The 13,071-nt window shown below is 37.0% G+C and overlaps 1 protein-coding gene across 6 annotated transcripts in view; it reads right to left on the bottom strand.

Moving 5' to 3' along the window:
* Positions 1-13,071, bottom strand: part of RAPGEF6 (Rap guanine nucleotide exchange factor 6) — a 137,968-nt gene that overhangs the window by 43,988 nt on the left and 80,909 nt on the right. For all 6 annotated transcript variants that reach the window (XM_087753755.1, XM_087753751.1, XM_087753756.1 and 3 more), the window contains exons 8-13: positions 11,038-11,169; positions 3,892-4,075; positions 2,920-3,056; positions 1,782-1,940; positions 1,075-1,227; positions 386-550 (exon numbers count right to left, since the gene is read on the bottom strand). In XM_087753755.1, coding sequence (XP_087609881.1) covers positions 386-550; positions 1,075-1,227; positions 1,782-1,940; positions 2,920-3,056; positions 3,892-4,075; positions 11,038-11,169 — 930 coding nt within the window. The remainder of the gene's footprint in view (positions 1-385; positions 551-1,074; positions 1,228-1,781; positions 1,941-2,919; positions 3,057-3,891; positions 4,076-11,037; positions 11,170-13,071) is intronic.

Genomic DNA, 13,071 nt, shown 5'->3' with positions numbered 1-13,071 from the left:
ACTGAAAAGCTCTACAGTAGAAAATTGTGGAAGAGAAGCACAATGCTGTTGTGAAAAGAAAGATGGTGTGTCCAAGAGATCACAAACACAATTTCCCTACATCTCTGGTGAAAAGGGATTTCAGAGACTGGCATTTACATCTTCAAATTAAACAGAAAACAGTATTTATCATTCTGCAGAAGAGAAGCAGCGCCATACCTATTTTAGGACAGTACACTATACACATACAACACACTGGAGAATCCTTTCTTGATACTAGTGAAAAATACTTAAAATAGTTCATATAAAATAGCTGGAACATAATCTTAGTTTATCAGCAATACAAAAAGGAATCAATTTGAAGACATTTTCACCATCAATACTAATCTCTTAGACTCAAACCAACCTTATCCCTGAGGCTGTCCACTGTGAACCATTCCAAGAGTTTATTTCCAACTTCCAGGGGGCTTGTTAGAAACGTTCTGTACGTTAAAAGGAAATCTTCGATGTAGGTTGGATCCACAATAGAATGTTCTTCTATTAAGTGCATGATGAGTCGCTCGGGTGTTGCCTTAAAAATTAAATGTAAAAAATAACTGATATCTCTCGTCACTACCTCTCTCTAGAGAGTATCTTAACATAAAACCATGTGAACAGTACACTCCCTTTTCAAGTTTCAGTTATGGCAAACTCAGGGTAAAACACACTAACGTGTTTAAATCAAATCTTCATGCTTCTCTCAGCCCAAATGCTTTGCATAGGTAATACCTGGCTAACACAATTAGTAACTTCCTTGAATTGTATTTTTAGTAAACAGTTTAAGTTCCTCTTCCAGATTACAAAAAACAGGTCAATACATAAAGATGCACAAAGGATGCTCCCAATACAAAACTCAATATATGTGCTGAAGAGGCCTAACTTTATTAAAAGATAGATGGAAGTAAATTTGTAAAATAATATAAATTCTTTCCAATCATTTTTTTGAGCTGAGACAGACAAAACTGAGTATGTGTTCTAGAATCAAACTGAAATTGTATTTATTTACTAATAAATAAAGGTTTGATAGATTAATGGAAAGCACAGAAAGAAATTCACCTTGATAACTATGTGTCCTTTCCTGGTTCCACTGCGATCCAGCTCCCTGTGCTCCTTTACCATAACAATTTCTCCTTCCTCCTCCACTTTATGAGTGTTTTTTTCCACATGGTTCAGAATCCTCCAGTAGTCTTGCTGGGCTATACACACAAACTGCCCCCAAACAACACAGGTTTGTTAATAAATATCCAAAACATGACTGTATTCCCATATCTCTGCGCTGCTTCAACACAATCACGATAGCATAGCATTTGATACCAACCCCACTCTGTTCTACCCAGCTACATGAGAGAGAAAGTTAGAAATAGAAGACAAATGGAACTGGTCACCTTCTCACATCTCCAAAAGGTTGTCTGAATGCGCTAAACATAGAGGACAAAGCCTATAAGAAGTGGAAATGGGTATTTTCTATTTATCTGTTCTTGCTGCATGTCAGTCACATACACAGCATGACTGGGGGGGGCTAAGCTTACATTGCAGCACAAAGCCGAAGTTCCTGCTTCTCCCACAACAGCAGCATGAAATAAATCCCAGCTACTAAAGAGTGTACAACTTAACTCAACATCAGCAGAGCCCTTGACTCAGAAAATACCAACCTCCTTTCTTCTGCTCCTGCAATGAAGATCATGCCTTAAGATGAAAGCAGCCTGTTCTCTTTTATTAGATGCTTAAAAATACAAATTAGTTGTACAGGATTGTAATCTTACCTGACAATCATCTACTTTGGTTCTGACCACCCCATTCATGTACTGTTTGTCCAGAGAGGGAGTAATCCCGAAACTATTTCCCATACAGAGACTCTCACTCTTCCCATCAGGATAGCTGATTTCCACCGTGCCATTTAAAATAACATACCAAGAATCAAGCTAGAGGAAGTAAAAAACAAATGTAAAAAGTGAAGCTAATTCAACAACTTCTTTAAGCTGTTCCAATGCTTTTATCTCAAAGGCTTATTCTTGCAGTCTCCAGTTTGTTGTCACAACAGTTTTGCAACATTTAATTCACAAAAAATGTGCACTGTAAGGCAAGCAATAAAGATGACTGAAACAAGAATGCTTTTCAGCATTCTTCATTCATTTCAGAACTAATTCAGTAGGGATGAATGCTGATGCATAGATTGCTTTTTTTTTTTTTTAATCAGTGGGCTAATTGCTACAATATATTTATACTGTTTCATGAGAATGAACACTCTTCCCCTGGGTACTCATTTGGTCACTACCAGAGATGAGAATCTATCTAGTCTTCCTGGAAGGATGACCTGCTATGGCCATTCCAGATGTCTTCATCCAAGGACAGAGAGAGATTTCAAAATAGTGATTCAGAGCACCTATGTTGGGAGCCTGACCACTGACTAATTTGAACATCTGTCTCCTCCCACTGAATATGTATGGGAACTGCTCTTAATTTAGACATTTATGTTATAATGCCTACATTGTTGGGCAAGGATACCTCTCCATGTTAGTATTTAAAAAAAAAAAAAAATATAAGACGAGAGTTATTTTACCAATGGAAATGATGCATTCTTCTATGCCACAAAATCTTTGAAATAAACTCCTCCAGATGTTAGCACTTACCTGATAACAACATACTGAATGCTGGTTTATGTCTATACTTGGCCACACTGAAGTCTTGAACAAGATAGTAACACCCAGGCAGAGTCTCCCAAAGGGATCGGCTAAGGTTTGGGGATTTTGGACATGGGTCACGGCCAGAGAAGAATTCTCTAACTTTTAGGTGTGGGAGAGGTGCGGAGATGGGAAACGGATTTTCCAGCCCTTCGCCTCCAGATGCCCTTGCTAACTTACTGCCTATAGCATGCAAATTGTATTGCAAGCAGTAACTTACTTCTTGGCCGTCTTCAAGTATGATGGCTCCTGCTTGCTCTACTACTTCAAATATCATCACTGAGCAAAGTTCTCTTCTCACAGACATAGTCATGTTTGCAAAGGCAGGGAGTTGATGCATAAATTCCAATAATTGCTCTGTTAGACAAAGGAAACATAGGTATGATGACTGCAAGGCCCAGGGGTTCCTTAGATACCTTATCCTCCACAGGTATATTAAATCTCAGTTAAATTCATGGAAAAATTGCTCAGTGGTGTTACAATCCCCATTAGTGCCTGTGGCTAAACGAGCCCAGTGTGCATTTTGTCATCAACAAACGGAACTCAGCTCTACAGTCTGATCATGTTCTGATTGACTCTTACAGCAGCAATCTGGCTAGAGTGTAAAAGCACTTCAGCTTCAAACATTTAGAAAAATTAAAAATACCCTTACAGTACAGTAATTATAAGCTTGATAGGAGCATGAAATGACTTTCCAGTGTTTAGAGAAGTAATCTGAAGTATATAGCATAACACAAATTTTACTATTAAACTAATGACAATTTCTAGTTAAACACTGCAGTAAATTATTTTACTCTTTAAATGTTTTCCAGTTTACAATTATGTAAGTCTACACCGCAGTAATAGTATATTCTCTTTGACATTTAATAACTAATTCAACAGTTTCAGGCAGCCAAAATTACCTTGCTTCCTATCCCTCCCTTATGTCAACATGTACAGTGACTGTAATACTTAACACCTTAAGCATCTCAAAGACTGTTTTTTAAAATACTTAGTTTCTCAGAACAAATACTCTCTCAGATAGTAAGAGAAATCATTCAATTAACTAGAGCAAAGCGATCTCTGGAAGGCACCATTTCATAATGATGAGGATATACATTTAACATTAACTCATTAAACAGTTTTCAGATATGCGTCTCTTACAGATGTTACATGATATAGTTTTACATAGACTTTTTTTTTTTTTCCTCACCAATATCATCATCAGTTTTATCTGCAGGCTCTTTCTCAAGGCACTCTCGTACAACATCCCGCCCTAGAAGTGGATCTGAAGTTCTGTCAATATCTTCATCCTCCTCTTCTTCTTCATCTTCAGAGTCTACAGGCGCTTCTGGAAGACCTGTTAAATCAACGTCTCCCATCTCGCTTTCTGTAGCCTACAAAGAAAACATCCATCAGACAAAGAGTTCAATGTCTTCAGTTTAATGATTTATGGTCTTATCTTAGGTAGCTAATACAACAAAAGAAATTCCATGGGCAACAATTCAAATGAGAAATTGTAATAGCTCCCTTTCTGAACACTGAAAAAACCACATTATGTTGAAATCTACAGTTACAGGATGGTACAAATATATACCGCTGGCATAAAGCAACACCATGCTACAGGAATTATGATCACAAGTTCTGAAAACAAAATTAACATACTGGGACATTTGTTCTCTGTCTTTACTCATAGCCCTCTCCACCCTCAATGAACTACAGGCAGTATAAACCCATCAATATCAACCACGTGACACAGGAAAAAACAAAGCAGATTGAGTGGCTAAAATGAAAGAGATTTGATCTCATTTTTAATTTTACTATTACAACATGGATTTTAATCCTGGCACAGAGCAAGTATGTCAGGTGGAGTATATAAATTGGGGGGGGGGGGGGGGATAAGGATAACTATTCTTTCTTCTACTGGCTGATTCTCATTTTATGGCATTTACTCCTTCTTGTGAATTAATGTAAACAAAATGTTTTTTCACAGGTTGAGAGTCTGTATTATTAATGAAATAATAATATAATTCAATAACACCATTGGTTACCCAATGCCTGTAGACACATTTCTACTGGCATCAATAGATGGCAATATAGACATCACACTGAGCAGACACATGAAGCAACGGTGAAAGAGAATGCAATACTGGCAACAAAAAGCAGAATCACATAGGAATCATTTGCAATAATTTCTTATGTAAAGTTTAAATGATGTAATTGCATGAAAATAAATTTCCAAACAGATGGAAGGCAAAAAAAAAAAAAAGTAATTTCAAATTTTCAATTTTCACAGAGTAGTTGCTCAATCACTTTTTTTTTTAGCTTAAGCCAGCATGCAAATCATTTTTCTGTTCAAATTCAAAAATTTGAACAAGATGTATCACTGAAAGGTATAAGGCAACTATATACAGACTTGCAGAAAACTGAGTTTATTTTTTTAAAATGAACACGTTTATAATATTCACTTTCACTTTAAAAGAAAACCTTGATATTTTACAAAAACACTGGTCACAAAGTAATGCATCAAATACTCTGCACGTTCACAAAACGTCCAAAATAAAGGATGGAGTCCTGTCCAACCTGACTTTGAGCACTTCTAGTGATGGGGCAGCCACAACTTCTCCGGGCAACCTGTTCCAGTGTCCCAGCACCCTCATCATAAAAAATTTCTTCCTTATATCCAAGCTAAATCTACCCTTTTTCAGTTTAAAACCATTGCCCGTTGTCCTGTTACTACAGGCCCTCGTAAAAAAGTCTTTCTTATAAGCCCCCTCAAAGTACTGAAAGGCTGCAGTAAGGTCTCCCCAGAGCCTTATTCCCTTTCCTGCAGTCACTGGGGACTTCACCTGACTGCCATGACTTTTCCAGAAAGATGGAGACTGCCTTAGTAACTACATCAGCCAACTCCCTCAGGAGCCTGGGATGCATCTCGTTGGGTTCCATGGACTTGTGTGTGTTCAGGTTCCTCAGGCAGTCTCAAACCTGATCTTCTCTTACCATGGGAAGGACTTCGTTCCCCCAGTCCCCACATTGAGGTTCAGGGACTTGAGAGATGCAGGAAGAGTGACTACCAGTTGAAAACTGAGGCCAAAAAAAATTGTTGAATCTCTCAGCCTTCTCCATCTCATTAGTTCTCCTGTCTTATTTATGGGCGGGCAGGGAGTACCTTTTCTTTAATCTTCTTCTTCTGACCAAGAAGCCCTTCTGTACCTTTAGAAGCCCTTCTTGTTATTCTTCACATCCTTTGCCAAATCCAGCTCCAACTGTGCCTTACATTGCCTGATCCCAACCCCACATGTCCAGGCAGTGTCCCTATATTCCTCGCAGGGTACGCGTCCCTGGTTCCACTGTGTGCATTTCCTTCTTGCACTTTTGTTTGACCAGGGGGTCCTTACTCAGCCATGCTGGTCTCCTGCCTTCCTTGCTTCATAAAAAACAACACCCATTTTAAGTGATTTAATCACAGCAGACTGCACTGCCTCCATCTTCCTACACGCTCCATGTTGATCGGCTAATGCAAGCCCCAGCACTTTGACAGATGAGCAGCATTTCCTTCTTTCACTAGACACAAAAATACTGGGTTTTAGATATAACCTTGGACCTTTGAGCTTGTCCTCATTTTAATAATTAGCCAGCAAACCTAATAAATAAGGCTTAAATGATTTAACATAAATATTTCTTTCAGAGGAGGGTAACAATATATATAGGGTTAAATCTGTTTTACATTACATCACTTCACTGGCTTATGTAGCTCACATTAACAGTTTTGGAATTAAGCCCAAGTGCAAATTGTGCTTGGAGAGTCTCAGCAGCACATGAGCAGTACAGCATTTTATTCAAGGACTTTTCTAGCATTTCTTCATCTAAATAGCCACAATGTATATATCAACTTTTCCAGGCAGAGTAAAACAAGACTACAGTACTAATTCCCACTTTGATAACCTCAAGCTAAGATAACAAAACTGAGGCTATAGGCTCTACAGAAAAGTGATTTTTTAAAATTTGCATTGTATATCCTACACAGGACAATAAACAAATCTTCTCTTTTCTTGATAAGTTATAATTTGATCAATCTACGAAATAAGATACGGTCCTCAAGCTGTGTTTCAAAGATTATGTGCAGATGGTCGACAAAACGTTGGCAGGTCAGGCAGTGCTGGAAGGAACAGGAAGGATTTTGCTCATAAAGCTGTCTGCACAAGTAGCTGCTCTTCCCAAACATGATGCCCCAGCTGTTTCCATTATCAAATATCAAAAACATTTATGAACTACTAATTTACAAAATGAAACCAGAAGCTGCAATACTCAAGTCTTACACAAATATGGATTTTTCAGGATTGGGTCTATAGGGCAAGAATATCTATTGAGAAGGCAGCAAGAACAGAGTCAAATGGTGTGTGTCACGTAGATCATCCAGAAAGTTAACACCAGTTTACTGTCAAGACATTTGGTTGCTATTTTAAAATCATATTATTATTACTCTACATATAGCACTGCAAATTTTGCGAATTAACACATTTCAGCTACGTTTGCCAAACGTTGATCATGGAGACGTCCTGTACGCTGGTGTACGCTTTGGAAGCCAAAGACCTAAGAACCAGCCCTTGCAAAGTTTTGGTGGTAATGATATGTAGTCCACTACAATGTGCATCTGAAGCATACACTGACAGAAAAAAAGTATTAAATATGCCTCATGTAAACGATTTCCTGTGCGGGAATAACTCCATATGATAATGTATTTTAGTACTCATGACTCCTGATGTAACCTGCTATTAAGAGCGAGGGTTTTTTTCCCCTTCCTCTCAGGTCAATTCTGTCAGGGGAAAAATGTCCAAGTCTTTTTTTCAGAATTGGTAGAAACCCCCTCAGTAAGGCCCACTCCCTGATGCATATTTTATAGATAATCCATTTTAATATTAAAACCTTAACCACAACTGGGATTATTGCTGGGCAACAACGTTGCTCCCCACAAATAATAAATACTGCCAGAGTGATAACCGAAAGATTTTTAAAATGGAAAAAGAGAGAAAAACTTTAAGCACACCACTGATAGAACTAAAGAGATAAGAAAAAATAGACACACATTTTCTGGTCATTAAGAGAACAGCATTGCAAGCTATTGATACAGGCAACTAATTCCTTAAAGCACGAGTGAGACCCTACCCACCTACATCCAGAGGTATGATCTGGATTACCTATGTTAGCACGGCTGGCCGCCTTAAAGCCTGTCCCGTGAAAGGGCAATGAAAGATGTTTTCACTCTGTAATACCTGTTGAATTAATTTTCCCTGAGGATACCTATTACAGGTCAAAGCAGCTGTTTGCAGAAGTTATAATCCCTCATTTCAACTTCTGTATGGATAACCACACAGCTTCCCCTACATCTGTCTAAACACCATAACTCTGAAACTAAGCATACCGTCAGAAATGGGTTGAATGAAAAAATAAAAAATAATAATAATAAAAAACCCCCCACACTTCAAGCAAATTAAAGAAGTTTCTTTAAAAATGGTAGGGAATAACTTCTTTTTTTTCTCCATATTAGAAACAAAGTCTACAGTCCAACAGAACAACAACTGCTCTGCAGTATTCCAAGCAAGTTGGACTTTGCCATACATACGTTTGGACATTTTACCACATAAAGACTGAAAGCTCCAACAGGGAGCAGTAACGGTACAGGAGAAAAGTATCTTCATACATTTATTTTCATAAGCTCCTGCAATTAACTGAAGGTTTAATACAATATGCTCAGGGCAGTGCTTACAGGCAGGACTCCTTTTCTGCTGATCTCACCTTAAGCTTTGTGTTCATCATTTCCTGTGTAACATCCTGGCCTGAGAAGCAGCTGGAACAAGTGAAACCTCATTTCAACACTATCCATGAATATAGTGTACACAGATGAACGGAAACCCTTTCCAAACCTTAATAAAAATTGTTTCATTCTTTGGTTCTACTATTTTAATCATATTTTCCTATTCTGGAATTACATTTGCACTACTTACTGTAAAAATTAATGTTAAGATACCATTAATTCAAAAGGTCATTTCAAGCCTACATTAATCAAAATTATTCAAAAATGCTCTTCCTCTGCTGACATTAATGATACTCCTAGAGAGTTTGGCATGTAATAGATATGAAGCTGACTGCAAACACAAAGCATCAAATACTTCACGAAAAGCTGTATTTTAATGTACCAAAAATGCTTTCAGCTCCTGAGCCAATACATTATACTCAAAACGTAGGTTTATTGTGTATCAAAATGATTCTCTGCCTTCATAATATCATGGGGGAATACTGGAGGAAACACTTTTTCTCTCAGATTTCAAAATCTGTCTATATTGATGCATCACGGCAATATAATGCTATGTTAAATACTGTGCCATGACATTATTACACAGTATCTATCCATGCACTTATAGCTGGGTGACAAACTGTAAGAGACTTCTCCAAAACTGTTATAGCTGCTGTGATAAAGACCATAACATACCCACCATCCTTTGACAGGTTACTATTCGCACATTATGCGTACGATAACAAGATACGAAAAATTCACTAAAAAAAAATAAGACGGGAAAAAGAACCAGTGGGTTGTTGGGGGTTTTTTCCCCCTCATGACATGCCTGTCGCACATCTCTTCACTCACAGTTTATCAAATGCTTGATTCTCCAATGCTATCTTTCAGGATTAATGACACTGATCGTACATTGCTGTACTATTATCTTTGAAGATCTCACATAAGTCTAACAGTGGTAACCTGCCTCAGACATCACCCTGGCTGGCCGGAAATTCTCAGCAAAATTTACAGATGTCCATGTTCCCTGCAGGATGCAAAAACAGATGGGCTAATGTCACTGAACAGAAGATTCCTGCCTGAAAGGTCCTCACTCCTCAAAATTAACAGAAAATCTGCAGTGATTTTCACATTAATAAATTCATAATTCCTTAGGGTACAAAAATATATTTCACCACTGTTTGTTTGATACAGTGCACATAAATATGCTACTCCCTTATTTCTTTTATTTATACAATTCTCATTTGTTTAGCAGTTATGCTCTTTCGGCATTTTCTGAAGAGTGGACATAAGACATTTCAAATGCAATTAACCACACATGACAGAATATTCACTCATTACTAGAATGATATTTTTGTAATCAATAATATATTTTAAGTGCTTTTCACTTCGAGCAACCTCTCCAAACTACTCAGGTAGACAGGCAGGCAGACAATGGTCAGGAAAACTGTCCGTCAGCATCCTAATATATGAGATGTTAAGGTACAATACACAGACTAGTTCTGGTGACACTGACTACTTAAATCAATTCTTGTGACTCAGAAAACGTAATTTAAAAAAAAAAAAAACAAAAAACAAAAAAACCAAAAACACAAAACAAACAAAAAAACCCCACAAACCACCAAGATACACAACAACAACTTCCAGCACACTCTCTCAGAAATCAGAGAATCCATAAAGCATTTTGAAAAGACTCTCAGGGATGCAAGCTACTCCTGACCTAGCTGGCAGCAAGCACATCTAAAGAAGTAGTAAGGTAATAGATTAAATAAGACAAAAATGCATAGAGACACTTAACACTCTAAAAGAATTTTTGGTTTTAATGCCTTAAAGTTACCTAGCAATACTGTGCTGTAAATAGATACATCACTAATCTGTTTCCAGTATAGAAACAGTAACCGGACAGTACCCAAGGAAAGGGAACAGGTGTCTAAAATCGAGTTACACCTACATTGTGCTCAACGGTTGCTCTATACTCAGTATTGTAGTCAGATTTCAACCTGAAAGTGGAAAAGCTGTGAAATTACTGATCAAGACAAACGCAAGATGCGCACCCTCGTCAACCAGAACAAAAAACCCCATAAAACTAGCTCTGCAATTTGACACAAGACAGGTAACTTATTAAGTATATTATCTGTAAACAAGTGAAAGCTATCTCTGGATTTCAGACAACTCTTTTTCTCAGCAAGCAACACTAGAATTTTCACAGTTGATTAGTGCAGAGTGCATTTATTACCATGCTTTTGTTTGCAGAACAGAACATCTGTTATTAACAATAAATACATATAATCAAGGAAGGTATTTGAAACACAAGAATGATTTCATTAAATTTGTTCCATTGCAGAAAGAAGGAAAATGATCCTATAAATCATCAAATGTGACTTGCCACAGCACACTTGTTGGTATATAAAGATGTGAAAAGCAACAAAAAGAGCTTTACAAGAAGTTTGTTTCACTTCTATGTGGCTGTGGAGGTGGCGAATCCTGGATAAAGGGCCACTGTTTTTGTTTATGGAATGTTTTAACATCAAGGAAGGAAAAAATAAGAAACAAACGCAATTTTACCTGATAAATATCAGATAGGCTGCTGCTCCCAGAATCACTGGCAATGCTACATCCCGACTGGCTTGAAGGGACGTGAGTCACCTGAGGATGAGGATTGTCGGTAAGATGCATCTTGGTAAGATCAGCTGGAAGCTGTAAATAAAATGGATTTGGGGAAAGACAGGAAAAAGAAAGGAAAATAAGATGTATAAGTTTGATATGAAAACACAGTTATTCATGAAACTTTTGTTACACGTTTGAACATCTACCTGCAACTTGACGTACATTTTGAGAAAAAGCTAATTTGGACTAAGCTTGCCCAATCCCGTTCAGATTTTATACGGCTGATAGAAAACGATGCACCTTTCTACAAAAGAAAGGTCTAGCCTCTTTATAGCTAACTGATACACACCAAGAGGATTAAGAGCACATAAGATGACAAATAGATGATGCTGGCCAAATAGCCCAGAGTCTTAAACATTAGCTTATGCTGCAATCCAATATGAAGCAGGAGTCCTGTTCATAAATTCAATTCATGTCTTAGTTCAAGAATAACCTTTAGAAAACATCAATACAGACCAACAAGTAATGTAATCTAAACAACAGTTTTGGTCCATAAAATGCTTTGAATTTTCTTTAAGAAAATGAGTACACAGAAAGAATATTACGCGTTCTTGGTACCTGTATGTACAATAGCATTTTTATTCTATAAATCGATCTGTAAACAAACACAGGTATATAGATATATAAATTTTAGTGCATGATTGAAAGCCCACAAACATGTTCTTTCTATTGAAAAAAGTAAGAGTCAGTAGTAGGCTTTTGAAGAATCAAAGCCACATAGAATACTATAAAATAACCAGTCTTTTAATTCAGCTGCTCATTTATTTTCCGTCACATATATTTCTAATATTTTTTAAATTTACACTCAACTATATGGAAAGAGCATTGTATCACAGAATCACATTCTATGATAAAATGATAAAGTGTATATACTTTTACCATTTATAAATGATAATATTATATACTAGTCCTTTAAAAAAATGTTCTGATACAGAAAAAAAAACCAAAACTACTCTGACAGCATCAAATATCATGATCAAAATGAAACCGTTTCTTCTGTAAAAAAACCAAAATTCCAGACTTGTATCAGCCACTAGATATTCAGTCCTACGAATTAAAAGACAGTATTATACAAATGTTATTGATCCAATGTCAACTTTACAAATACTGACTAAACTTATGGGAAATGGAAACCAGATCTTCATTTGGAATCACATTTTTATGTCCATTTTTGAAGCACACACAAGAGAAGCACTTTACCAAATACTTGTTCACATATTTTCTGAAACAGTAAGCGGCACTGTAGGTCTGTCCAAACCTTCCCCACCCCCAGAAAAAAAAAAAAGTTGAGAGCATCTCTAAAACACATAACATAATTTTGATTATCAAATTGTTATGAGGAATGTGGGGGATGTTGTGTCATCTGTAATTCCCAATGACATTCTCATTGGCAATCGCTACTCAAACCCGACCACCCTATGGGCTCTAAACACCAGCACAGATCCTTACTTGCAAAATAACTCTGGGAAATGAAAGACTACAAAACTATTTTTCACTATCCTAATATTTGCATTATTCTACTTTTATTTATATTTTACTTACAAAAATAAAGTATTAAATATCCAACCTGTAAATTAATATCTATGTTCACATGTATTTGGAAAAGGAGAAAGTTTGCTAAACTCTCAGTAACTCCCATAAAAAACCTCCAAGCATTAGGTATAAAATAGTGAACTTGATCCAAATACGAAGGAAACACAACACTTTGAAGCCTATGTTTAGCCACCAAAAACTTTTACAGGCTGAAAAATCTATTTTCAGGATTTGAGAATGGCAAAAAGGTCAAACCACTCAGCTGACAAAATTCAATCCAGTGGCCAAAAGGTACGCTCGCTATCTCTCAGCACATGCGGCAAGAGCTGACGTACACCGAGATATGACCTCTTAAGCAACGACAACAACAAAGTATGAAAGTGAAGCAGGGAAGTTGAG

Source organism: Nipponia nippon, unplaced genomic scaffold (genome assembly GCF_047370975.1).
Source record: "Nipponia nippon isolate SJK-2023a ecotype South Korea unplaced genomic scaffold, ASM4737097v1 scaffold_17, whole genome shotgun sequence".
NCBI classification, from domain to species: domain Eukaryota; kingdom Metazoa; phylum Chordata; class Aves; order Pelecaniformes; family Threskiornithidae; genus Nipponia; species Nipponia nippon.
Note: the sequence above shows the minus strand (reverse complement) of the source record. Positions and strands in the feature narration are given on the sequence as shown.